This window comes from Acanthochromis polyacanthus, chromosome 16, assembly GCF_021347895.1.
Source record: "Acanthochromis polyacanthus isolate Apoly-LR-REF ecotype Palm Island chromosome 16, KAUST_Apoly_ChrSc, whole genome shotgun sequence".
Classification (NCBI taxonomy): domain Eukaryota; kingdom Metazoa; phylum Chordata; class Actinopteri; family Pomacentridae; genus Acanthochromis; species Acanthochromis polyacanthus.
This window is the reverse complement of record NC_067128.1, coordinates 11,700,713-11,727,834: the sequence shown is the minus strand read 5'-3', so window position 1 is coordinate 11,727,834 and position 27,122 is coordinate 11,700,713. Positions and strand designations below refer to the sequence as shown.

Genomic DNA, 27,122 nt, shown 5'->3' with positions numbered 1-27,122 from the left:
CCTTGACACTGATGTCACCACTTGCTTTCATATACATAGGCTGCATCAAAGTTTGCCTTTGAACGGTACTTTTGACTGGTTTCTATCTATTTGCTACATTTCTTCATACCTAAACTGAACATACGGTTTTTACAATTTTGTTTTCCAAACTAAAACTGTTCAACACTGGAAAATCATGCAGCCTGTTTCAGTTAAGCACGTTTGTGCACAAACTGGCAACTACTGAAGCCATTAACAGCTAAGAGATGCTGAGATTAATTTGTTTAAGTTGAACACTTTCTAAATAAAAAATTCACAGTGATTCAGATCTTAGTGAAATATCATCCATCATCATCATTTAAAGCACAGATATGAAGCTGCTGTCACTTCCAAACAGTCTCAGTCCTACAGAGAACAAAGAGACACTGAGGATCCAGATGACCATAATCTAAATCCAGGATACAGAGGTTCAGTGAATGTGGTGTTGAAGGTGTGCAGGTGGATCAGAGAGTCAGAGGAAACATTGTAGAAGGACAGAATGCCAGCAGGATAGTCCACATACACTGCTACTCTGTTAGAGATGGAGGCAGATGAGATGGATGTTTCTCTGCGATTGTGACAGACAGAGAAAAAACCACTGGAATAGAACAGACTCCAAGACTGATCATTCCATCCAAACCTGGAGTTAATTCGGTCTCTTCTCCTTCTGATTCCTCTGTAACTCACTGATATATGAGCAAATTCTCTGCACTCAACCTCCCAGTAACAGCAACCAGTCAGATCATTTCTGCATAGCAGCTGACTACAGTCAAATCTGTCTGGATGATCAGGATATGGCTGCTCCTCCTTCACCAGCGTCACCTTCCTGTTGTTGTCAGACACTTTCAGGAATCTGTTCACCGAGTTTGTGTCCACTTCAAGTTCACAGAAATCTGATGGAAAGAAAAAGATACTCTGAAGCTGCAGTTTATCATCTGACACATCTGATGATTTATTCTGTCTTTACTTCCTGATATGTTGTCCATTAAAGAGTCAAACTTACACTTCCTCAGACCAGGTTTTAGTCTCTGTTCTCCACAATGATCCACCCTGCAGGAAGAAACAAAAAATGATTTTCTGTCCAACATGAGTCCTGTCTGCTGGCCAACATGAAACTGCGTTCCTTAGTTTGTCGATGTTATAAAGAAACTCATTTGAGAAAACTGTTTCTCTTATGGTTTCACTTGTGTCTATGAAGAAAAGACCAGAAAAAGAAAAAAGAAAAGGAGAAACAAGAGGATAAAGAAACAAGATTTCTGACATGATAATGGAACCGACCAAAATGATGTGACACAAATCCACTTCTGCACTGTGTGAGTTCCTGCTGTCTGTTCATACCTGACAGTGTCCAGTCTCCAGTGTGGATCCTCCACTGCAGCAGAAAGCAGCTTCACTCCTGAGTCTCCTGGATGATTGTAGCTCAGGTCCAGCTCTCTCAGATGGGAGGGATTGAAGCTCAGAGCTGAGACCAGAGAAGAACAACCTTCTTCTGTGACCAGACAACCTGACAGACTGGAGGCAGAAATTGATCATCAGCTCAAGAAGCAAGAAGGAAAATCTTATAGATACTAAACATCTGCAGGAACATGAACTTAAAGCATATTCAACAGATCAACAATCAGCTGTATCTTGACCTGAGACTTTCCAGTTCACAATGTGGACTCTTCAGTCCAGTAGAAAGCAGCTTCACTCCTGAATCCTGCAGGTCGTTGTTACTCAGGTCCAGATCTCTCAGACTAGAGGACTGAGAGCTGAGGACTGAGGACAGAGTTTCACAACTTCTCTCCGAGAGGTTACAGCTGCTTAGCCTGAAAAATAATGTGCATATATTTGACAACAATGGCTTTAGGGATGCAGGGGTGGGGGCAGGCTCGGGGGTGGAGGTGGGGTGGTTGTGGACAGGTCACGAGTCTATCACAGGGCTACATAGAGAGACAAACAAGCACACTCACATTCACACTGATGGATAATTAGAGTTACCAATCTCAGCATGTTTTGACTGTGGGAGGAAGCTGGAGTACCTGAAGAAAACCCATGCATGAACAGGAAGAACATGAAAACTCCATGCAGAAAGATCCCAGTTCCACGCCTGGATGTAAACCAGGGATCTACTCGTGGGCAACTGCTTCAATATTTAGTGAGTTGGAAAAATAATTCTTTAAATGGGTAATCTTTTGTTTGCCTCCTCTGACAAACTTCACCTACAATATGCTTGTGCATAGTTATGCTTAATTTGTCAGCATTAACAAAGATTCACATAATTTAAAGGGCTGGTTTTTTAGTTTTTTTTTTTTTTAAAAACAACAACTTTTTAAAAAAAAAAAAAGACTAATAAGAGTCATAACCAACATGAAAACTGAAATTTAACAGATGATTTCTATTTTGATGAAACCTAAAATTACTTAAGAAAAACATTTCTGGAACACCAACGTGATATGAGACCAGTATATAATGATACATTTAATAGGGACCTGAGAGTTTCCAGTTCACAGTGTTTACTCTTCAGTCCAGCAGAAAGCAGCTTCACTCCTGAATCCTGAAGGTCGTTGTTACTCAGGTCCAGATCTCTCAGACTAGAGGACTGAGAGCTGAGGACTGAGGACAGAGCTTCACAACTTATCTCTGAGAGATTACAGCTGCTCATCCTGAAAATAGAAATTTTAAAAAAAATCTCTATTATTGTTCTTGAAATTAAATGTGATTAAAACCTTTTACCAAAATCTAAAATCTGTAGGATTTATATATATCTTTTTTAAATGATTTTTGCCTAATTTTGCTCCATTAGTGGTGCGGGCACAAATGGTTGGGGTGTGTAACACATAATGATGAAACAGCAAACATCATCATTTACCTCAGCATCAGCACATAAACACGAAAACTTCTGAGTGTGAAAGGCATCTGCTATGCTACAGGTAAAATGCCAGGATTCTTCAACAGTGGTATTTTGTCTTCTCTTGTGGTATTTATTTGGGAATATATTCAAGTCAACACTGAACTCAGCTCTTTTCATTCACTTGAAACAAAGCTGTGAGGCTGAACTGCGCACCTGCATTAATAAAGCGGTAAAAACAATGGGATATTGGAGGAGAAGTTGAAGGCAAAATTACATTTTAAGTTATTTCCCACTTTGCAATCCTTTCCATTTAATCTGGCTGTACATTGTCCATGTTGAAAAGCTCCAAAGAAAGTAGTAACTGTCACGGGGCTGAGTTGGTGGACCCGAGCAGAGAACCACTCATCCAAGACTGGAGGGGATGGAGAATGATTTATTGGAGGAGATGAATGCTGGCGGATGGAGAAAGACAGGGTGTAGGAGAGGGGGTTCTGGGCAGGAGTGGGGGTTCTGGGCAGGAGTGGGGGTTCTGGGCAGGAGTGGGGGGTCCAGGCAAGAGTGGGGGGTCCAGGCAAGAGTGGGGGTCCAGGCAAGAGTGGGGGGTCCAGGCAAGAGTGGGGGTCCAGGCAAGAGTGGGGGTCCAGGCAAGAGTGGGGGAATCCAGGCAGGAGTGGGGGAATCCAGGCAGGAGTGGGGGAATCCAGGCAGGAGTGGGGGAATCCAGGCAGGAGTGGGGGTCCAGGCAGGAGTGGGGAATCCAGGCAGGAGTGGGGAATCCAAGCAGGAGTAGGGGTTCCAGGCAGGGGTGGGGGTTCCAGGCAGGAGTGAGGGTTCCCGGACAGCTGGCTGCGTGAAGGCAGGAGAAAGCAAAGTTAAAATAAGGCAGAAACTCAAACAGAAAATGTCGAAGGGCTAGAGAGCAAACCGAACTGCATGATTTCAGGTTCAATACTCTGGCAGGGAGTGGAAGGTTGAGCCGGTCTTTATTGCAGAGGTAGGTGATTAGTGATATGGTTGTCAGCTGTCCGGGAGCCGTGCAGGTAGTTGATTACCTGAGTGGAGTCAGCTGAGAAGCTTGACTCCACTCAGGCACTGAGCTGTAGGGGGAGAGACAGGGCAGAGGAGCGGATGGGAGACAACCAGACAGACAGAGACAGGACAGAGGAGAGGATGGTAAACAACCAGACAGACAGAGACAGGACAGAGGAGCGGAACTGTGACAAGTAACTGTTCCAACAGAAAGGCTCTTCAAGACAAACTTGCAACACCTGCTGGATCCTGACCTTAGACTGTCCAGTCTCCAGTGTGGATCCTCCACTGCAGCAGAAAGCAGATTCACTCCTGAGTCTCCTGGATGATTGTAGCTCAGGTCCAGCTTTTTAGATGGGAGGGATTGAAGCTCAGAGCTGAGACCAGAGAAGAGCAACCTTCTTCTGTGAGCAGACAACCTGACAGACTGGAGGCAGAAACATATCAAGAACTCAAGATGTTAAGCTGGTTGCGTAGTAGGCCATCCATGAATACAGTTGATTCCAGCTCATAGTCTGATTTGCTGTAGGTCAATCCCCCTACTTTCTTCCTCCATCTTTCATGTCACTCTTCAACTCCTTTATAAAGAAGGCTCAAAATGCATCAAAATAATCTAATCTCATAAACAAACAAACAAAAAAATAAGAACAACAATGGAAGAATGGACTGGGGACATTATACAGACATTGAGCATGTGCATCAACACGAAGTTAAAGCAAAATTGAAATGACAAAGAACTAATTGTATTCCCAACTCAAGAAGCAAGATTGAAAATCCAAAAGATGTTGAATATCTGGACCAAGATGAACCGAAAGCAGATTGAACTGATCAACAATCAGTTGTATCCTGACCTGAGAGTTTCCAGTTCACAGTGTTTACTCTTCAGTCCAACAGAAAGCAGCTTCACTCCTGGATCCTGCAGGTCGTTGTTACTCAGGTCCAGATCTCTCAGACTAGAGGACTGAGAGCTGAGGACTGAGGACAGAGCTTCACAACTTCTCCATGACAAATTACACCCACTCAGTCTGAAAATAAAAACAACTTTTATTCTTCATTATACATTTTAAACATATTTAAATAAGTGTAATTATCAATCCACCTACACAGCTTTGTTGGAGGCCTTGACCACTGGCAGCATCTTCAGAAGAGTCTCCTCTGAAGCAGAGTATTTCTTCAGGTCAAACACATCCAGATGTTCTTCTGATGACAGTAAGATGAAGACCAGAGCTGACCACTGAGCAGGAAACAGTTTATCTGTAGGGAGACGTCCTGATCTCAGGAACTGTTGGATCTCCTCCACAAGAGAACGATCATTCAGTTCATTCAGACAGTGGAACAGATTGATGCTTCTCTCTGCAGACAGATTCTCATTGAGCTTCTTCTTGATGTACTGGACTGTTTCCTGATTGGTCTGTGCGCTACTTTCTGTCTCTGTCAGCAGGCCTCGTAGGAGATTCTGATTGGTCTGCAGTGAAAGACCCAGGAGGAAACGCAGGAACAAGTCCAGGTGTCCATTTGGACTCTGCAAGGCCTCATCCACTGCACTCTGGTAGAGATGTTTTAGAGTAGGTTTTTCTTGAGATGCTTTATGCTTCTCGGAGGATGTTGTCTGTTCTTCCATCAGGTTGACACCAGATTCAATGAAGGTCTGATGAACATGAAGAGCAGCCAGAAACTCCTGAACACTCAGATGGACGAAGCAGAACACCTTGTCCTGGTATAGTCCTCTCTCCTCTTTGAAGATCTGTGTGAACACTCCTGAATACACTGAGGCCTCTCTGATATCGATGCCACACTCTGTCAGGTCTGATTCATAGAAGATCAGATTTCCTTTCTGCAGCTGCTCAAAAGCCAGTTTTCCCAGAGACTCAATCATCTTCCTGCTCTCTGGACTCCAGTGTGGATCTGTCTCAGATCTTCCATCATACTTGACCTTCTTCACTTTGGTCTGAACCACCAGGAAGTGGATGTACATCTCAGTCAGGGTCTTGGGCAGATCTCCTCCCTCTCTGGTTTTTGACAGCTCCTCCAGAACTGTAGCAGTGATCCAGCAGAAGACTGGGATGTGGCACATGATGTGGAGGCTTCGTGATATCTTGATGTGGGAGATGATGCCAATGGCCTGCTCCTCATCTCTAAATCTCTTCCTGAAGTACTCCTCCTTCTGTGGGTCAGTGAACCCTCTGATCTCTGTCACCATGTCAACACACTCAGGAGGGATCTGATTGGCTGCTGCCGGTCGTGTGGTTATCCAGAGGCGAGCAGAAGGAAGCAGTTTCCCCCTGATCAGGTTTGTCAGCAGCACATCCACTGAGGTGGACTCTGTAACATCAGTCAGGATTTCATTGTTGTGGAAGTCCAGAGGAAGTCGACATTCATCCAGACCGTCAAAGATGAACACAACCTGGAAGTGTTGGAAGCTGCAGATTCCTGCTTCTTTGATTTCAGTAAAGAAGCGATGAACAAGTTCCACCAAGCTGAACTTTTTCTCTTTCAGCGCATTCAGCTCTCTGAAATTGAATGGAAATGTGAAGTAGATGTCCTGGTTGGTTTTGTCTTCAGCCCAGTCCAGAGTGAACTTCTGTGTTAAGACAGTTTTCCCAATGCCAGCCACTCCCTTTGTCATCACTGTTCTGATTGGTTCATCTCTTCCATGTGAGTCTTTAAAGATATCTTCTTGTCTGATGGTTGTTTCTGCTCTGTCTGGTTTCCTGGATGCTGTTTCAATCTGTCTGACCTCATGCTCATCATTGACCTCTGCAGTTCCTCCCTCTGTGATGTAGAGCTCTGTGTAGATCTGATTCAGAAGAGTTGGGTTTCCTGCTTTCGCGATCCCCTCAAACACACACTGGTACCTTTTCTTCAGGCTGGACTTGAGTTTTTGCTGGCACATCAAACTAATAGTTCCTAAACAAACAATCAATCAAACAAACAAGAAAAGTAATTAAGTAGTGCCCACAGTAAATCTGAAAAACCTAAGCTTCAAAGTTGGAAATGGTTTCAGAGTGTTTTCAGTCAAGATAAATTCATAGGATTGATGCAGACATTTACATCACATTAACAACAGAGTTTGGAAATATAAAGTTCTCCCATGTTTCCTCCATTTGCTTTTTCTGTCATATTAAAGTTGTTAAAATCCTCTTACTCTGCAGACAGTCAGCCAGCTCCTCCTGCTTCATCTTCTTCAGGAAGTGTAGTGTGATCTTCAGAAATGACTCTCTGCTGCTCCTCCTCTGCTCTTCATCCTCACCCTCCAACTCCTCCTCCCTTTGATTCTCTAAGCATTCTGGGTAATTTGGACTCAGAACCTTCTGGATCTTCTTCATCTCATTCTTCACGTAACTGATGATGTTCTCCTCCAACAACTGGAACAGAGAAATATATCAAGTTAAACTTTCAACTGAATCTTAAGACAAATTCCAATTTTTGTTAAAATCCAGTAATAAGAGCAGTGTCAACACCATTTGGACCAAAATCATAGTTAAAATGGAATCAATGGCTGAAACTATTTCAACAGTTAATGAACACTAAGACCTTGAAGGTTGGATTTACTGCAGTAATCTAAATCCACTTCATAAACTCCTTGTGTGTCTCCTCTATGTTTCATCAGTTATCAGAACAAATTCTTCTGTCAGGTTAATGTGACAGTAAAGTGTTGAAAGTAGAATAATTCTCACCATCAATATGGAGTCCAGATCTTTTTGATGCTGAGGGACAGACTGACCTCTGAGATCCTCTGAGCTCTGCTGGTTAACGCTGCAACAACATTCAACTTTAGCACATGCAGACTTTGTTAAAGGTTTTAATGTAAATGATGTTCTCACTGTTGGAAAGAGAAAGCAGAATCCAAACTTTATATTCTCACCCTTCATCAACAGACGGGTGTCCATGTTTGAAGTCAGTGGGTTCAAACTTAGACCGATCACTCTTCATGGACAAGCACCTGGCTTCAGGAGAGACTGGTCTTTGCTGATGCATCCTGAATGAAAGAAAATCAACCCCACACAAGTGTAATTTGAAGAAATATTCTATTGAAAATCTTTGAGTCTCAAATACCCATTCTCTTTAGTTGCAGATTTTCGTTCTGAAAAATGTGTGACAATTTTAAAGCAGTTTTGGTCGCTTCAAATTTACAGGATTTGCAATAGTTTAGTCTTCCATTGCAAGGTTTCACAACAACATTCATACATGTAATTGTTGTAGGGGAAAGGCAAAATTGAGAAAACAATTACATCTAGGATCTGTCATATTCCATGGTTGAGTATTTAATGGTGTTTGCTAGACTCAAGAGGCCCTTCCTGTGTGTATGCCAGACAGCCACCAAATTGCTAGCCTTCATTCAAGGCCTCCTTTCAAATATCTTGTTTTGCCTGTTTTTTCACATGTAAATGTTTCAGATCATCAAACCAATTTTGATATCAGACAACCCATAAGATGAAGAAAACACAAAATGCAGCTTTTAAGTGCAGTTAAGTGCAGGGTTCAGTTTCACCAGCCACATCCACGTATGGTTACTACCAGGCTTGTTGTATCTAACCATCAGTAAATAGAACATGTGAAGTAGTGAAAGGGTCTCCAAAAACAGCACGTGATGCAATGTGCTAAAGAGATTCAAGAACAGATGTGAAACAAAGTCATTGACATTTATCAGTCTGGAAAGCATTACAAAGCCATTGCTGAGGCTCTGGGACTGCGGAGAACCACACTGAGAGACATTTTCTACAAATGGAGAAAACATGGAACAATGGTGAACCTTCTCAGGAGTGGCTTTCCTACCAACATTGTCTAAGAGTGAATGTCCTCTAGGAGTTCTCCCCCATTGTAAGTGCTGCTCAAAGAAAATCGTTGACTTTCTTACTCTGATCTAATATTGTAAGGTCTTTAATTTATTATGTGAAGATTCTTGAAATGGCTTATGTTGTAAACTAGCACCCAATAAATAAAACTGAAATTTCACTACTGTGAAAAACACAGAAGAAGTGTGCGTGGTGTCAAAACTCTGGCAGAATATTTACAACTAACCCACATGTTTCTGCTCTGCAAACGTTGTGATTTCACATAATAAAGGAATTTAACATGTTTGCACAACAGCCCATTGTTGTATCACAAATAGTAAAGCTATATTTTACTATGGGTGTCTTGGGGTCCAGTGGACCAGTCACTCTTCATGGACACACAGCTGGAAGCAGGAGAACCTGGTCTGTTCTGCTGCTTTGTTCTTCAACACAACACACACACAGAGCTTTGAGTGTGAATAATGATGGTCAGTGATGAGCACTAAGCTCTGACATAGAGAAGAGTCATGGACAGTTAGAGATGTTCATCTCACCTCTGAGCTTTGGTCTGGTTCTCATGTTGCCCACACAGAGTGGTTTCAGAGGGATCGACTCCCTCCTCTCTGTCCTCACACTGATTCATAGCAGAGACACACCTTCACACAAACACAACAACCTGCTCAGTACAACAACAACATTACTTCTCACTACTCTCACTGACATGGCTCAAATATTTAGAACTATTCATCTACAATGGTTACACAGCCACAGAATCACCCATAAATACACAGTGATGACGGTGAAAAATACATTTTCATTGTTTGAAAGGGTGACACTGTACACCTGAAATGTCATTAAATTCTTTCTGGGATTTGAACATCTACGTTGTGTTTGTTAGAATCTCAAAATCTGCCTGAAAAAGTGTGATTTTCTCTTCAGTCTGTGTCAGAATAACAGAGTTGCTGTTGAGTGAAAATCCTTGCTGTGGCTGCATCCTGTCTGCTGTAATGATCCTGGAGATGTGTCTGTGATGAAGGACAGCTGGAAAAGGCCAGCTCAACAGACAATTAAGACGTTGACCAATCAGAGGCCACGACACTCGACCGCTCTGCAGAGGAGAACTCTCTCTTTGTGTTGGTAGAAGTTTCAGAAGAGAGTGTTTGCTGGGACTGTTCAGGCATACGTTTGATGTTGGCTGTCATTTGCTCTGTGTGTGTGCATTTTACCGGTAGGTTGGATATGTTCTTTTTAGGCCCGAGCCCCTGGTAGCCCAGGGTGAAGGGCCTATTGCTTTTGCAACACAGACAACGAATAGTCGAGCATGCAAGTTGATCCTTCCTACCTGGACACATTGACAGTGAAATTTTGACAATCGGCGTTACAGTGGGTAAAATTATGAGTTTGTCAGAAATAAATGAAATTTGGGTGACTATTCCTTCATGTGGTCCCGATCAAAAAAGCAAATTGTAACCATGTTGTAATTTTAACGGTGTTACCATGGCGATGGCTGAAGTTACCCATGTTATTCTAATGGGCCCAAGTGAAAAATCTCCCATTACATTAAATTTACCTGTTACCATGGAAACATCCCAAATTTGACACATAAATTCTGACACACATGCAGGTGAAAAACGACAATGGTATCCATGCAGTATTTTGGACGGCGTTGCTGTGGCGATCGCCAACATGTCACATATTGTCATAATGCAGCAATGAATGAGCATGGCTCCTGTTTGCTGCTGTTTGCACATTTGTAAATATTTTGATGAAACTTTGATGTACACTCGCCAGAAAAAAACGGGGTGGGTTAGGTCGGCGGCCGGCGAGGGCCTTTTGACGCCGCTTGCGGCTTAAATTATGATTATAGCTGTTGTTAAATGTTTATGCACTTTTGTGTGCTTATTCTTGGTTTCTTTCCATTGTTTCTTGTTTATAGAATCACACACCTAGCGATGCGTACATATCTGTAATCTCTGTTATGAGTAAAAGGGGGGAAAAAGGGAACACTTTGTATCGCATTATGACCAATGCCCCCTGGTGGCCACAACCCTATCGACCGGTGAAAATTTATGAAGCCTTTGAATCTGCAAAACACATCCATTTAAAATGAAACACACAATACAGAGAAGTCAAGAGGTCTGAATTCCTTCTGCAGAAACAGATGTTGGAGCTTGTTCTTTGACTACAGTCCTGAAAATGATCTGAATGCCCTCACATCTATTAACAGTCAGCATCTGTGTTATTGTGATTTCAGACTTATGCTGTGTTGCATCCTGATCTAACACTAAAGAGTTTTAACAGTTCAAAATAAATGAACCACAGCCACCCTGATCCAAGCTGTCCAACCAGTTCTGATGCTCTGTGCATTTTTTACTGATCACATGAGATCAGATTGGTCAAAATGTTGTGAAATTTACCAGCAAATCACTGACAATAATATATAAAAATCACTCTGAAATCAGGGATCTTGAACTAGTAGAGAAAACGTTAACAATATTTAGACCTACAAGCATTAAACAGATATTTAAAGCAGCCAATCAGCACAAAGAAACATTTGTTCTGCAAGTCAGTGATACGACAGTGGGATCCTGATGATCAGACATGTACAGATTTCTCTTTTAGGATTCTCACCCGCTGAACTCACGTCAGATCAACTTCAGACGCTTTCCACCTTGATATGTCGAGGAAACATTTGGAGAGAAGAAGCTGCTCGTTCCCCCTCGTTAGTCCTTCCGTCTGTGTGATTTGATCTGAGGACACATTCACATCCTCATAACTTCAGTTAAAGTTCAAAGAGCAGTGACGTCAGAACCAGTGTAACCTGTGGGCGAGACCCAGGTAGGACTCTACTGTTTGTTTATTACATCGAGTCCCACAGTGCACCATTGGGCAATACAACGTGGACTAAAATACAAAAAGGCAGCAATAAACACATTGTTATATGATTTAAGACTTAGAAGCATTGTGGAATGGGCTGAGACTGAAAAATAACAAGAATGTCAAAATTAAAAAGCGGTGAGGATTTACGCATGCGGGACAGCAGCGTTAAACGCATTAACACAGGATCTGATGGTAAATAATGTTCTGTGTTCCTCTGCACACCCAGTAGATCAGCTGTTTCACACAGAATCCAGGTTTAAAAAGTGGAATTATTTGTATTAGAGCTTCTCTTGATGAATCCTCCATTAGAGTAAGCCTTCCCCATATTAATATATATTTTCTTCGGTACATTTCTAGAATTTGAAACTCTAGAGCACTGTTGTATTTACTTACATTTTCCTATTTATTTCATAATTTTCTTTTTGTGGTGCAACTTGTCATACCTGATTAATCAAATATAAAGATTCAACAAAAATAACCATTTGTGAATTTTTGCAAATAAGCATTTCATATTAAAACGTATAGTATATATTTTATTTTGTGTGGCTCTGACATGCAGCTACATATGGTTCAGACAATAACACTAGTTGTCTTTTGCATTATGATTTTTTGTTACTGTCTGCTCAAAGATGGAACTTTTTATGATGGCTTGAATCTTATTGTTTGAGATCTAATGATCTTGTATATTTCAAAGAGTATGTTTGAAAGTGGGCTGCACAGTGCAGTAGTGGTTAGCACTTTCGCCTTGCAGCAAGAAGATTCCGGTTCAAATCCCGGCCTGGGCCTGAGATCTTTCTGCATGGAGTCTGCATGTTCTCCCTGTGCATGCGTGGGTTTTCTCCGGGCACTCCGGCTTCCTCCCACAGTCCAAAAATATGCTGAGGTTAATTGATGACTCTAAATTGCCCGTAGGTGTGAATGTGAGTGTGATTGTTTGTCTGTATATGTAGCCCTGTGACAGACTGGCGACCTGTCCAGGGTGTCCCCTGCCTTCGCCCGAGTCGGCTGGGATAGACTCCAGCACCCCCCACGACCCTAGTGAGGGTAAAGCGGTGTATAGAGAATGGATGGATGGATGTTTGAAAGTAACCACAGTAAAATAAAAAGAAATGTTGTTAATAATAGTTAAAACAGTTTAGAATGAGAGTAACGTTGCTGGGATTAAATATAAAGAGGTCTGAGATATGCAGTATATGCAGTGCACACAGTGGTACAGGGTTGGGATTCAGAGGGAGTTCTTCTGAATTTTCATTTTGGGACTGCATCCCAAAATGAAACATGGACTAAATTTAACACCCATGTATCCATGGCAACGCGAAAGTTTCTGCTTCTTACCAAAGTTCACAACACAAGTAAAGATTTTTTTTTTCATGTAAAACTTCAGGGATGACTGCTAACCCAAAGTATTCTGATCAGTACTTCATGATCAATATCAGGACAGATGTTACAACTCCAGCATTTCAGAAACAGTCAGATCCGCTGGATGTAAATATAGATTTATAAAAAACAATAAAAAAAATAAAATTCTAAAAAACTGGTGAGGTAGAAATTTGACCTAGCAGTAGCCACGTGAAGCCCCGGAGTAGTCTCAACAGAACTTCCAGTTTCAGACAATTCATGCCACGTGCACTTGACATGAGGAGTCCCCCTGGTATTTTTTTTTCATTCGGCGGCTAAGGTGTCGGTCAAACCCACCTCAAAAAATCATAAGGCATTCCAGCTGTATTTATAGTCAACTGACCGGATGTTGGTCTCACTCATGGTGTCCTTAAAAGTTTTTGGAGGCATTTCCACGTGCGACACAATCTCCGAGGAAAACCTGACCACCCCACGGTGGTTTGACATTTTTATTTGCTTTAGTTTTCGTGTGAGCGGCTGGATTAGTTTCGTCTGAGGCTGCCCCTTGGAATTATGGGTAATCGTTGTGACGTCTCTGCAGAGCATAGACTACAGTCTATGGTCAGGCCATAGGTATGTATAGAAGACAGCGCGCTAGCCTAGCTAATCTTCTGTCTACATCTATGGTCAGCTTGTCTGGTAGCATCTCTGGCTGCTGATGACCTTGTTTTTGGAGTAAAACACGGTAAGAAGATAAATACTTTTAACCACTAGCATTAGCTAGCTAAGCGGCTAAGTTAGCTAGCGGCTAGCTAACTTAGCCGCTTAGCTAGCTAACACGTCTGGACCAACTGCTCAAACACGACAAAACACAACTCTTCACAAGTCGCTGACTTAATGCAACAAAACAATGCTACTGGTTAAAAGTATTTATCTTCTTACCTTCTTCTTATCGCCTCACCATTTTTTTAGAATTTTATTTTTTTATGGTTGTTTTTTATAAATCTATATTTACATCCAGCGGATCTGACGGTTTCTGAAATGGAGCTCAATCACTGTTTGAAAATGCTTCATGAAATCACCACAATAACAGCCTTTTCTATTTATACACTTTTTTGGATCTCATCACACATCACTCACACTTTTGGAAGCACATCAATTTTGCTCATTCTGTCCGTGACGGTGGATCACACGCTGACACTTCAGCTCCAGCATCTTCCACAGTCCCTTGTCCTGCCTTCAACAGCTCCACTCGTGTTTGTCATTAACTGGGTGCAGATTTACTTTTGTTACAGTGCAAATGATCTGCCGATGGATCATTTTCACTGGAACAAAAGTTCAATCTGTGGAATAAATGCAGCTCCAAACATGTGGAAACATCAAGTCAAATGCCCCAGATTTCAAGAATGCATTCGTACAGGAGGACGCCGTCTACAGGACGTAGTTTTTCACAAATGAAAATTCCATCATTGTTTCTTAAATGGCATGTTTTAAGGTTTCAATTACTATGAATAAAATATTTTTTCTTCTATCACTCTTGGTTTTATTGGATTGTTAAAAAGTTCCTGTTTTTTGTGTCACCCTGTATATCCAAATGAGTTCAGTGTATTTAGATTTTATAGAACATTTGATTTCTTAATCTCAATACTGCAGGGTCTGACCCTAAATATTATCATGTAAATTTAAATAATATTTAGTGCAGAGTCATAAACTTTAATCAGCTAAACTTACATAAATATCATTGCACAATCTTAACCTGAACATTCACGTTGAGGTAAATTTGCATAAATCATGATATTCTTAACTGGAATATTTCTGACAATCTTTCTGTATTGTGCTGATAAACAACAATAACACAACTTTCAGATCATATTTATTGTCTGTCATCGTGAGATTAAATTTCTCCACATTCTGGAACTTTGACTGCGGCAGCTGTAGGAATAAATAAAAATAAAATCTGTTCATTTCCACATTATGCACATTTATTTATTCTTAATATCTCAGACTGAATGGTAGCTGTCAGTAAAAACAAAGTCATCTGCTGGACTGCATCCCAAAATGAAACATGGACTGAATTTAACACCCATGTATCCATGGCAACGCTAAAGTTTCTGCTTCTTACCAAAGTTCACAAGTGAAGATTTTTTTTTCATGTAAAACTTCAGGGATGACTGCTAACCCAAAGTATTCTGATCAGTACTTCATGATCAATATCAGGACAGATGTTACAACTCCAGCTGTTCCACCAGACTGCAGTTATTCACAGAGAAATTAAAACGTCACATTCCTCATAAAAACTAAATGGGACTTTCATTAAATAAAGTGTTGGTGAAAAAACAGTGTAATTAAATGAGATGTGAGACTTCCACAGCATGGATCACCATCTTCTGGATCTGCTGTAGATTCAGAGCTGAATGTCAGAATGAAGTGAGATAGAAAAGCTGCTTTGAGCTGCAACATTACGGTCTGACAACCCAACACCGTCACACTTTTCATCTGCTTGTTTTGCTCCAACATGCTGTGAAGTTCAGTTTTTACCTGAATCAATACAGAGATTCTGTTTCCAACCAAGACTGGGATAAAAATTAGAATGTTATGAGGTTATTAATGCAACTAAATCCTGTCAGATGGAAGGATTTACTACTAAGTTCTAGTTCAAGTTTCAGTTGGAGCACTTTGCATTCACAAAGAAAAACAGCGAAACCTTCACAGCAGCATTTAATAATCCTAAAGCTTCCCTGTTGGCTCATTGGTGGCGTTTGTTCCTGAGCATCTGAACCTTAAATCCAGTCAGAGGATCATCTTCAGTCAAAGAACTTCAACACCTTCCATCAGCTGGACCAGATGTGGCATCACCTCCCTCTGAACATCTGGATGACCGGAGAAAAGACAGCTATCAAACACAGATCACACAAATACAATTTATTCACTTTCATCATTTTATAAAAGTAGCATGAACTTTATTAAAACTGGACAACATCAGTAATGAAAGTAAATGTTTTTATCTCTTCCTATTCCCTGTCAATTGTGGGCTTTGTGTATTTACTGTCTTTTAATGATAAAAAATAAAATGGGTCACTACTCCACACCACCTTTGCTCTTCCTGTTTTCATCTTTCAAACCACAGACATATATGTTTCAAACACCTCCGACCGTGCGCACGGACGTGTTACGTCATGGTGCGTCTGCAACAACAAAAAAAAAAAAACAAAATCAAACAAAAAAGAGCTGCCAATGGAGGCGGCCCAGGAACAGCGGCAGCAGCAGAATGATCAATCCAGTGGCATGACTGAACACCGGCCCTCGCAGCCCAAACATCAGACCGAGCCACCGGGAATTGTCCCGGTCCTCCCGATCAGCCACTCTGGGCCTGGGCTTGAGAAAGGCCTGCAATTTCTAGATATTGAAAATAAGGCTCAGATGATGCACAGAAGACCAGCAGGTGGGCTGGTCAGTCTGTGATGGAGCAGATGGAGGTGGTGTCATTACAGGAGTCTCAAATCAGCCTCCAAGTTTGGAGGTTGAATTAAAAATAAACTTAAAGACACCACCAACTCGTTTACTAGACAAAGCAACATTTATACTCTGTAGTGGGGAGACTTTCATTCAAATATCTTTTTGAAAATACCCATTTCAAATAAACCAGTCATGTGCTGACTAAGCTGAAGAAAAATCATTTGTCAGTTAAGCATCAACAGACATCGATCACGTTTTTGTTCCACAGACTGCTTGGTGATTTATGTGCTGCAGTGGTAGGTCAATGGCATTGTTCAGTTCAAAGATCAGACAGAGTCTTAAACAGTGGCGGCTGGTGATAAAATATTCTGGGGGGGCGCACTAGCAGACGGGCATTACAACACAACAAAACAATTACTTGAACATCAATTTTGCTCTCCTCTCCTTCAGGCCAGCAAATTTATCAATGATTTTCTGATTGAAATCTGTCATTTCACAAACAAGTCTCTTTTCCATGGAGAGCATGGCCAAGGCATTCAGCCTTTCCTGGGTCATGGTGTTTCTGAGAAAAGTTTTCACTCTTTTCAAGGTTGAGAAACACCTCTCTGCTTCAGCTGTGGTCATGGGTGTGGTGATCAGGATCCTTAAAAGATTGACAGTTTCTGAAAAGACAACTTCAAGATTGTTCTCTATAAACAGCTGGAATAGGTCCAGTGCACCACAGCAGGCTCTGAACTCTACTTTGCTGGAGATGAGACCGCGTTCTGTCTTCAGCTTGCTTCCATTCAGCATCGGGTAGGCCTTCAAAGTGCGTTGCGGTGCCTCTTCAGGAAATGACCCGTGATGTTCTTCAAACCTGTCCCCCCGCAACGAGGTTGCACAGACGAGATGGTCGGTGAAGGAGAAGCGCTCCTTGGTGTGTCCCAGAATGGTCTTGCAGATCTACAGAGAGAAGGATAGAAAAACATATAGAGAAAAAATAGATATGAAATGAATATACTTTTGTTGACACTGCTACCCTCTGTTGCTGCATGGTTTTGGAAAAATATCTTGCTATTATTGACTACTGCAATTGTGACGTGATTTTTAATATTTTTGAATAATTTTCATTAAACAGATTGTGATTAGATGATCTCTGCAACATGACAATGACATGTTTAAATGCCATATTTCAAAACACGTTTCTCCTCTAACAAACAATACAACCTCCAATGAAACATAGACTAAGAGATTTATACAACATAAACTCACCTCTTCTGCAACCCTTTGACGATCCTCTGAACTGAGTGCCCGACGCCTCTTTGCTGTCGGAGAATGTACATGCACTCTCATTTGGCAGGCGCACCTCGCTATTGAAACGTGTAAAACAACACCGAAAAACCCCCCCAATATGGAATGGAAAGGCTTAAAAAAAAATAAAAATGAGACCCACTGTATGAGTGAACACTGTGCAGATGTGTTAATTACTTTAAATACGTATTTATGTTTACTGTATCAATACCTTTTTCACAAAATCTTGATGGGGGCGGTGCCCTAGCGCCCCAGATTAACAAGCTGCCACTGCTGCTGGGTCAAAATGTACATATAAAAACTCAAACATTCAGTTATGTGATTCAGACAGCTGTGTTCATCAAATTTATTTACGAGCATGACCTTCTCACTCCTCATGAATGATTACAATCGACTACAGCTGCTTACTCCTCTGAGCTTATGTTACAGGCCTCAGCCGAGTTACCTGTTTCCAGAAGATGTGTGTTCTGTATTATTCAGGAAAAAACGGGAGACGAGACGTCAGTTGTTGTTCATCAGCAGGCCGCTCTCTGTCTTTATTAAACAGATCTCATTTTTTTCTCTTTTGTTGTAATTCCTATGCAAGTTGTCTGTTTTCCACAATGAATTTTTAACAAATTGTATCACACCATCAAACAATATATAAACACATATTCAAACCGTTGGGATACACAAAATACATTTCCCATCACTCTCAAACTGCTGTTTGCACAGCCCAAAATGATCCAACTTAACAGTCTGGACTATCTTTTACGCTGTCAATGCTGCTCCAGCTTAGCATATCAGTGATTTCCACACTGCAATTAAGCCTACCAATTTCATCACTCGTTTTTGTTGTATACAAACACATGTGAACTGATCAATAAAATTCATGAACACAGTATCAAACACAGACTTCACGCTGTATTAATAACAACTAAACAATTTCTGCTCTTCAAATACAGTCTATACATGGAAAAAACTGACACAAGGGCACATGTATTACGGAGCTACTGTCGGAATGCAAAAAGATATCGTACAAGCTGCCATTTTGTCGACCTCTTTGTACGGGAGCTAGCAAAGCATTAGCCGCGACCACAAACAATCGGTCACTGAAATGACCGTCTATGTAACATGAACCTTCTCCAACTTCACCACACACCATGAAGGTTTGCTCAGTCTGTCGGGCTGTATAGTGTCAAATTGAAACACATTACTAACCTGTATTATTCAGGAAAAAACGGGAGACGAGACGTCAGTTGTTGTTCATCAGCAGGCCGCTCTCTGTCTGAGCAGTGTTGCCAACTTAGCGACTTTCTCGCTAAATCTAGCGACTTTTCAAAGCTCCTAGCGACTTTTTTTGGTCAAAAGCGACTAGCCACAAATCTAGCGACTTTTTCTGCCGTTTTGGAGACTCTAATAGGAAAACTCGGCTCATTCTGCAGTTACTGTCCTCAACAAGCAGCAGGTGCTGCTGTGAGCTTCTCCCCCTCCCAGAGCACAGGCTGTCAGTCCAGTAACCCTGCAGCAGTCCCAGTGACGGGAGGGAGAGACCCATATCACTCCGCGGCCAGACGGCAGATGAATCGCGCATGCGCAGTCACTACAGATCCCATCCAGACTTACGGAGCCATATAAACGAAAATCTTTCTTCACTGTCATGCTAAAATAAACCACAGCATTTAGCCTCTAGTACAAAAACATATTTTGGGTATTTTATATTCACTTTTTGGTCTCTTTCACAATGTTATTCCTCTCTCCTAAAACGTTTACAATTACATGCAAACTGGGAAATATGCAAATTAGGCGATGACGTCATTTAGCGACTTCTAGCGACTTTTAGGACAGCCAACAGCGACTTTCCTTACTGAGGAGTTGGCAACAGTGTGTCTGAGGGACAGGAACTACCTGCTGCTATAACGCCACTGTGCTCGCCCCAGTATAATCTCCCCCTTGTGGTGAAATCGGGAAACTGCACCTGGTGACTAAAACTGCTAAATTCTGCATGTTATATTCAAATGTGGTCTCCTCTACAGAAAAACATGAATAAAAAATATTACTAAATTGTGACAATTGCAGGTGTCACACTTAACTATCAGCTGCTGGTCTGCAGTGAATTAGAAGCTGCTGGAGCACAGGTGTTTGTCCACAATCATGTGTGTTCTATGAAACCGTGGGCTGAGAGGCTGCCATGCAAAAAGGGAGCCTTTTATGCAGAAATGAAACCTTAAACCCTGAATAAAATTTGCTGCTGATTACAGTGACAAAGAAAAGGTTTCTGGAGTAAAGTTCTGTGATCAGATGAAACAACAATTGACCCATTTGACCACAGACAGTAGAAATATGTTTGAAGGAGAATAGGTGAGGCCTTAAACCCCAAGAACACCAAACCTACCATCAAGCATGGTGGTGGCAGTATTATGCCCTGAGTATGTTTGGCTGACAGTAGAACTGGTGATTTACGCAACGTAAATGCAATGATAAAGAAGGAAGGTTACCTTCCCGTTCTTCAGAAAAACCTAATATCATCAGTCAAAGGTTGGGTGTTGGATGCATGTGGGTGTTCCAACAGGACGATGACCCCAAAAACACATCAAGATGATAAAGAAATGGCTAAATTAGGCTAGAATTATGGTTTTAGACTGACCTTCCCGAAGCTCACACTTAAACTGCATCAAGAACCCGAGGACTGTGATAAAGAAACAAGTCTATGTCTGAAAGCAAATAAATTTTGTGCCAATTCTTTCAAGGGGAGTGGCCAAAGATACAACCAGAAGTTTGTGTATGGCTACCAAAAGCATGTAATCGAGGTAAAACTGGCCATATGGTCACATTTGTTAATTAGCATTGTTGTATGTTTATTTTTCTTTTGACACAGCAGATTTTTGTCGTATTTCCTGAAGACCCATAATAAATCCATGAAATAATCAAAATGCCCAACTGTTTGCTGTGATAAAGGTGTTTCAATTATTTTAATCACAGAAAATTTATAGTTATGAGTTAATGAAAACCACCAATGTCAGTAGCACTGAAATTATTTCATGATTCACATCTATTTATTTCATAATTTTACCAATAAAACTATATCAATTGTTCACTTCATACATAGTTGAATTTATGTCCAGTAGTGTATATGGAACATTAGAGTTCCCTTCTGTTTTCAAATCATCCTTAGGCTTTTATTCCGCTCTGTGGAAGAATAAAGAAAATTCAGATCCACCTCCTGTCACAGAGTAGCTCAGCCTTCAACTAAAACAGACACACACACAGCATAGAAATAATCACCTCACACACTGTTTGTTCTTGTATTTGTGGTTTTAATGTGGAACAGAACATACAAACATGTTTGTACGTGCAACACACACATATATATTTATACAACCACAGTTATAGAAAGACAGTATACGTGTCTCTATTTACATCAGGTCAAATAAATAGCAGGTACAGCACAGGAGGGAGCCTGACTGTTAACAGTGGTTGACTGACTGAGGAACAGGAGATGTGCAGGTGGACCAGTGGTCACAGGAAAGTCACAGGTTTGAATCTTCCAAAGTGCCTCCGAGCAAAGTGTGTACGGAGAACAAAACGTGGCTTGTTAGGAAGTCAATAAATGAACAAATTAAATAAACTGTCCAAATAAACTTTACATGAATTACAAAAAAGGCACCAAAATCAACAAATACATCCAGGAGTATTTCATAAATAAATTACTCATAATTGCTACATCGATGGTAAAATCTCTTTGGTCACTGCTTTGCTTGTATGTCTGTGGAAAAAACAGTAAAACATCTCAAACAATTTCATCCTCACCATCAGAAAATAATTCCACAGCAATTTCATTTACTAGTTCAATCCATTTTTAAAATTAAAGGATTAATTTCAGTATTTCATTAAAAAGGAAAATCCCATGCATTCTTATATCGTTCTCCTAGTAAAGCAGGTTTGGTCCTCCATACACTGATGTGACCGGCTGCAGTCGACAGGTACAGCGTCATTTTGCACGTTGCTCATCTACTCACTGAAGATTTTCATAAAACCAAAGCAAAATTAGGGAAAAGGAACAGTCTAATGTCGTTCTGTCAGGAAACAATCTCGTGATCTCAACTTCAGCTAAGTTTAAACATCTGGAGAGTCCGATCAATGCCATAAGCTTCTCCAACCCCAATATGCTTTTATTTTGGTATTTTATCCGCAGATCAGTTTTGTTTGCTAAGTGTTAGAATCACTGAACTCTGGCACCAACTCTTGGCACAAATTAGCTGCAAATTGCTGGTTTCAATGTGTGAGACTTGATAATCGACTGACATAAATTCCATACGGCCGATACAACTCCACTGACAGCTCCGAATGACAAAATCACAAAATCCTAACAGAAGAAAACCAATCAATCTTTTAGAGTTTCACCAATGTTCAATAAACAACCTACAACATAAGAATCACACGGACTTTAAGCATCTGAAGGTTTTGTTTTGGGTTAGGGCTGCGCTAACAGTTCCCCTCTGCTTCCAGTATTTGTGCTAAGCTACGCTAAACACATCAGAGAGACTTGATCTGTTTCTGCGCCAGACTGTTCCTGTAACATAAATCCCAGGAGGTGTGTGAGGTGAATGCAGACATGAGGTCAGATTTAGTGGTTAGTCCTCTTGCACACAGATGTGATTTAATCGAAAAAGAGGAGGCATTAAAGTCACTGCTGAAGCTTTTACAGCTGCGAACAGAACAAAGGACCGCTCCCTTAGTGTAGTGATGATTCTCTCAAATCTGTGTTTTCACTGAGAGTGACTGAAGAGCAGAACAAACATCCTCCCAGTACTGAAACTGTGCAACATGCTACATCCTGTACAAAAATTAACAAAAATTCCGTACTTGACTGCTGCATAAAGATATTTACAGAATTCTAGAGTGTTATCTACAAAATGCCAGAGAGGACGCTGGGAAAAGAGCACGAAATATCAACAAAGTGGTTTTTGTACATAAGCAGGTGCTGAAAAATCATGAGAGCTCATTGGTCATCTAAATGCAATCATAATAATGATTTTATATACACACAAATTATGTAACAGTGACAATTTGGGTTGTTTTGTTATTTTTCTCCACTTTCGAAAATTTTACACACAACAATTTGGAGATAACAGATTTTTTTTCAGACATGTTTCTAATTGAAAAGATTTTTTTCATGATTAGAAGAGATAATCAGCTGTTCGTCTGCTGGAGAGTATTTATTTGTTGGTAAAACTCTGACAGCAGTTCACTACTTTAAACAACCTGGCCTTAGCCTTGTGTTTATGTCTTTGGGTTACTATAGTTGTGGTCTGATGTCTTGTTTGGTGGAACGTTTATTCAACTCAGGCTCTGGAACTTCTCTCTCAGATTTTTCACAATGCTCTTCTGAGCGGTTTCCGTCTTCTGTCCAGAGTTTGATCTCGACCTCTGGGGAACATCCTGAGCAGTAGAGGCTGCTGCAGTCTTCTCAAGCTCTTGAGGCTTCGCCGGCTCACTTTTGGCTTTTGCTTCCTCCCTCAGTTTATATTCGTCAGACTCCTGATAGGCCCTGCAACGGTCGATGACGGCCATGATGGAGATCTTCTCTCGGCTGGTCGGTGAACGGATCTGGACGTAGCTGTCGTCATCTTCTTCCTTGGGTGCTTTGGCCGTTCCTTGGGGCTCTGGAAGCTTCTCCATGACGATGATCTTGTGTTCGGGGTCGTTCTGTAGCGGTGCTTCGGCTGCGATGTAGTAACCATCGTAGTTGCCATGTGCAACCTGGTCCTGGAGCTTCTGCAGGTCAGACATTTGAGCCCCGCTCAGTCGAGGGTCCAGAGAATTGGCTCTGTGAAGCCGTTTGCTGCGCTCCTCCCGGCTGGCGTCTCGGCTGCCTCGTGGCTTGTACAAAGGACCCTCATTGGAAGCTCCGTCAGCGACCAGGCTGGAGGAGCAGCTGGAGTGCCTCCTCAGACTGCCATCAAACATCTGCTCTGGGATGGAGCGACTGCGACCGACCGGAGTCTTCTGACTGTGGTTGGAGTATTTGGAGCGGAGTTCACTGACGTCAGGCCAGTTGAAGGCCTCGATGGGAGGGGGAGGACTGAGGGGGCTGCGAGAGCGAACCCGACCCGGGGACACACCCCTGGAGCCACCCACCGAGCTGCAGGTGAGGCCAGGTGTCGGAGATCGGATCTGATCTACGGGGCTCAGCGGCAGAGAGGTGGACTGCTTATGAGAAACCAGAGGAAGAGTCAGGTTGGGTTTACCTGCAAAACAGAAAACAACAACAATTAAAAGAATGATTCCAGTTTTTCAAAATCTTTTTGTCTTTGCAGCCTGTTCGACCATTTGCTTCACATTAGGAAACATAAGCAACTCAAAAATGAGACCAAAGCTGGAATAAACTTGAAACCAGTGCGTTTGAAGTGGCATTTCTTTTTTTAAGCTTTCAATTTTGCTTTGTGAAACCAGATAGCATTCAGGAGAACAGGTGGAATTTTATGTTAGTCTGTAGGGATTGATTATATCCTTACATTTAATCAGTCTGATCACATAAGTTCTGCTTCCAACTGAAGCTGGCAGTACAATAAACTCTAAAGGTAAATACACTGTTTATGGTCAATATCAGGTCACATGATCAGATAGTTGAGAGTGCACAGGCTGGACCACAGTGTTTAACAGGAGATCATTTAATTAAACATCTAGTGTTTGCTGGGGGCAGGACAGGTTCAGACTGAGTCAATATTTACAATAATTAGTCATCAAGTTATTCCAAAAAACAAATCAACAACCTGTTACATACCTGTTTCCTACAGTGCCATTTTTGTGGCAAGTGCACATATAAAAGTTCTGATAAATTCCATTAACCTGTTAATTTTGGTCAACAAAGCCCACAAAAAATGCCCTAACCACACATATAAAAATATTTAAAGAGGAGTTTAACCCTACAATAACTTTCTGCTAATATGTTCAGTCCATGTAGATCCCGAGGCGTGGTCTGGTACAAAGTGAACATGAAGAAAATCAACGCAGGTTTACTTCTTTCATTTTAGTTTTTCCTTATGATGTATTTAAATTAAATAAAACAAATAGTTTCAGTGCTAATGTGACTGCAAATGAAATCATTGAAGAGATAAAATTGGACAAAATACTGTAGATTTTTCTTGAGGTTTTGAAAAGATGACGTGAAAATGTTCTGAAAAAAACAACAAACAGATTCATTCACACTGTTGTTAACACAGTCATTACATCAACTGTGGAAAACAACCTCAGTGTGCAGCATCTGCCAAATCTTAAATTTGAAAGTAAACAGGTAAACAGTGTACCTGAACTCTCCTTCTCCTCCACCACACAAGCTAAGCTCTTCTTGGCGATCAGGCCGCCCTGACTTCGCTGTCGGACCACTGGTCTGGAGGTCTTGATTCGCTGGCTGTACTGACGGGCCAGATGGAGGACTTTGCTCTTCCCCGTATCCACGTCATCCAGCTGGTTTGAATCCTCACTCGGCTTTTCCATCTCTGACTCTGCTCTCAACTGGATGACCCGAGGGACCGGAGCCCTGAGGATGAAAGCCTCTTCCCCAAACACTTTCAAAGCATCTTTCAGACTTCCTGTCCGGTTTACCCCTGAGACTTTGGACTTGAGGGGAGAAGGACTGATGGACTCCTCAGTGATGGTGCTGAGGTCAGATGCTGAACTCTCTCGATCATAGTCCTTGGTCAGGTTAGAAACACCAGTCGCTCTGGAGGTTCTTGCAGCCTCTCTGGATCGGTCTCGCCCTCCATTGTCACTCTGAGATCTGCTGATCTCTCGCTCCATCGCCTGCCAGATCTTGATCATTTCAGATGAAGGTCTGAAGTCTTCATCCTCGCATGGATTATCCTGCATGCTTTGAGACCTGGACTTGTGGCTCTCTCCAGAATCTTCTAGATCTGTGCTTCTCCGATCAGACTTCAGCGAGTCCAGAGATTCACTGGAGACCATGTGATCTGAGGGTAAAGCTGAGTTGGAGTGCACAGAGGAAGGGTCCAGACTAGTGGAGGGGTTTGTCTGGACGGTTTCCTCCCTCGGGATGCTGTTAAACCGGCTGACGGAGCTCCTGACCAGCCCAGTCGGGATGTATGTCAGACTTTCTCTGCGCTGGAGGCTGAAGGTTGCATCCTGGTTTTCGGCATTTTCGTAGTAAGTCTTGATTTTCCCGATGAGCAGTTGGTCCTGCTTGGACAGGGTGGAGTCCCGCCTCCGCCGAATGCCTCTGTCAGCGTCGAAGAGGCTGTCATCCCGCGGAGACAACATGGTCAAATCTGTCACCCCAAAGGTCTCGACAGAATCAGAAGAGATACTGTTGAGTCGCAGCGGTCGGTCGGCTGGTTCGGTACAAAGGCTGACACTGCTGCCGGTCCTGCTGGGCAACCGAGGTGAAGCACAGCCGAGAGATCGGGCGTCGTCCTGGGCCATGCTGCCGCGCTTGATGCTGTTGGTGAAGTGCTGGGCAATGGCACTGGCTTTGTCGAGGACAGAGGATGGGAGGATGCTGGGGGATTTCAGCACCTTCTCTGCTGCCTCCTTCTCATCATCGTCCTCCTCCTCAGAGGATTCCCCGCTGCTCAGCGTCTTTGAATCTGAATCGGGTGTGGCGGAGCACGGTTCCTCTGTGGGCTCTGGACCTTCTTCGGGTTTCAGTTCTTCTGACTTTTTAGGGGAAACTGAGATCATGTGAGGATCCAGATCAGAGAACAGTTCTAGTTCAGGGTTTTCTGTTGGCTCAGATGTCTCCTCCTGTGGCAGCTTATCTGCACATGGCTGGAAAGGGAAAAAAAACATATTACACCAATGAGTCCAAGCATTATGACCACCGACCTGACATGCTACTGGATAGCACTGCATCACAGAAGCAGATGAAAAACGGGAGGAAACCTGTCATATCAAACATAAGGAGTGCCTCAAACCTGCAAAAAAAAAAAATCAATGAAACTTTTATTTACTTGCTCGGGTGTTGGTTCAGTTCCACCTGACTCATCTTCTTCAGGAAGTCGGCCATTTTCTTTGTTGGAGCTGTCTCCCTCTGCCTCCTTCAACAAAGAAGAAACAGGAAAGATGTCAAATGATATCTTTAACATCAGCAGACAAAAGGAAGGAACAGAGTTTAAATATCACCAGATAAAGGCCACAAAAAAAGAATCTTACACTGCTAACTCATTCTTAAAGGGTCATTTCACAAAAATCAGGTTTTCCTGCAGAATAAGTGTCCTGTTTTTTGTGTAATCCACAAAACTGAAACTGAACACCATTTCTGCAAAAACAAACTGCTGTTGAGCTTTTCAAATATAATTTTTGGATACTTTAACACCAATTTAAAACATCATCCCTCAGCTAATAAAACTAACTCTGTTCATGCTTTGATTAAAATTTTAGAAGCAGGAAAGCATGTTTTGCATTGCGTGAATTGCCCCTTTATTACGGATAGAATGAAGAACAACTGTCTCTGACAGTGAAAAGAGTTCAGTGATCATCCTGTGTAGCAGCTTTGCAGATAAAAT

General features: G+C 41.9%; 2 protein-coding genes and 1 long non-coding RNA gene across 6 annotated transcripts in view; all 3 read right to left on the bottom strand.

Moving 5' to 3' along the window:
- Positions 1-210: 210 nt before the first annotated feature.
- Positions 211-7,831, bottom strand: LOC110964003 (NACHT, LRR and PYD domains-containing protein 3-like). The gene is made up of 9 exons (XM_051960607.1): positions 7,746-7,831; positions 7,558-7,636; positions 7,026-7,245; positions 4,984-6,787; positions 4,732-4,905; positions 1,653-1,826; positions 1,357-1,530; positions 1,022-1,068; positions 211-911 (listed from the first exon to the last, which is right to left on the bottom strand). Exons 1-9 carry the CDS (start codon positions 7,811-7,813, stop codon positions 385-387), a joined length of 3,267 nt encoding a protein of 1,088 aa, XP_051816567.1. The 5' UTR covers positions 7,814-7,831; the 3' UTR covers positions 211-384.
- A 6,898-nt stretch (positions 7,832-14,729) lies between these two features.
- LOC127537669 (uncharacterized) lies at positions 14,730-19,484 on the bottom strand. Of its 2 annotated transcripts, none has more exons than XR_007947458.1 (2): positions 17,581-19,484; positions 14,730-17,271 (listed from the first exon to the last, which is right to left on the bottom strand). It is a non-coding gene; the product is annotated as an uncharacterized LOC127537669 (long non-coding RNA). The 2 variants fall into 2 exon arrangements; XR_007947457.1 differs by having other exon boundaries at positions 18,820-19,484.
- A 1,410-nt stretch (positions 19,485-20,894) lies between these two features.
- The window catches only part of LOC110964004 (pleckstrin homology domain-containing family G member 3), a 35,550-nt gene continuing 29,322 nt past the window's right edge, over positions 20,895-27,122 (bottom strand). For all 3 annotated transcript variants that reach the window (XM_051960876.1, XM_051960877.1, XM_051960875.1), the window contains 3 exons: positions 26,568-26,654; positions 24,909-26,385; positions 20,895-23,849 (listed from right to left, as the gene is read on the bottom strand). In XM_051960876.1, coding sequence (XP_051816836.1) covers positions 22,939-23,849; positions 24,909-26,385; positions 26,568-26,654 — 2,475 coding nt within the window. In that variant the 3' untranslated portion in view covers positions 20,895-22,938. The remainder of the gene's footprint in view (positions 23,850-24,908; positions 26,386-26,567; positions 26,655-27,122) is intronic.

Bases quoted from the DNA above. Each gene is read 5' to 3' on its own strand.
- LOC110964003 (XM_051960607.1), bottom strand. From the start codon at position 7,813: ATGAAGAGTGATCGGTCTAAGTTTGAACCCACTGACTTCAAACATGGA. The intron at 6,788-7,025 runs GTAAGAGGATTT...TTGTTTGTTTAG, and splicing joins GCTGGCTGACTGTCTGCAGA to GAACTATTAGTTTGATGTGC. The intron at 1,069-1,356 runs GTATGAACAGAC...TTCTTCCTGCAG, and splicing joins TGGAGACTGGACACTGTCAG to GGTGGATCATTGTGGAGAAC.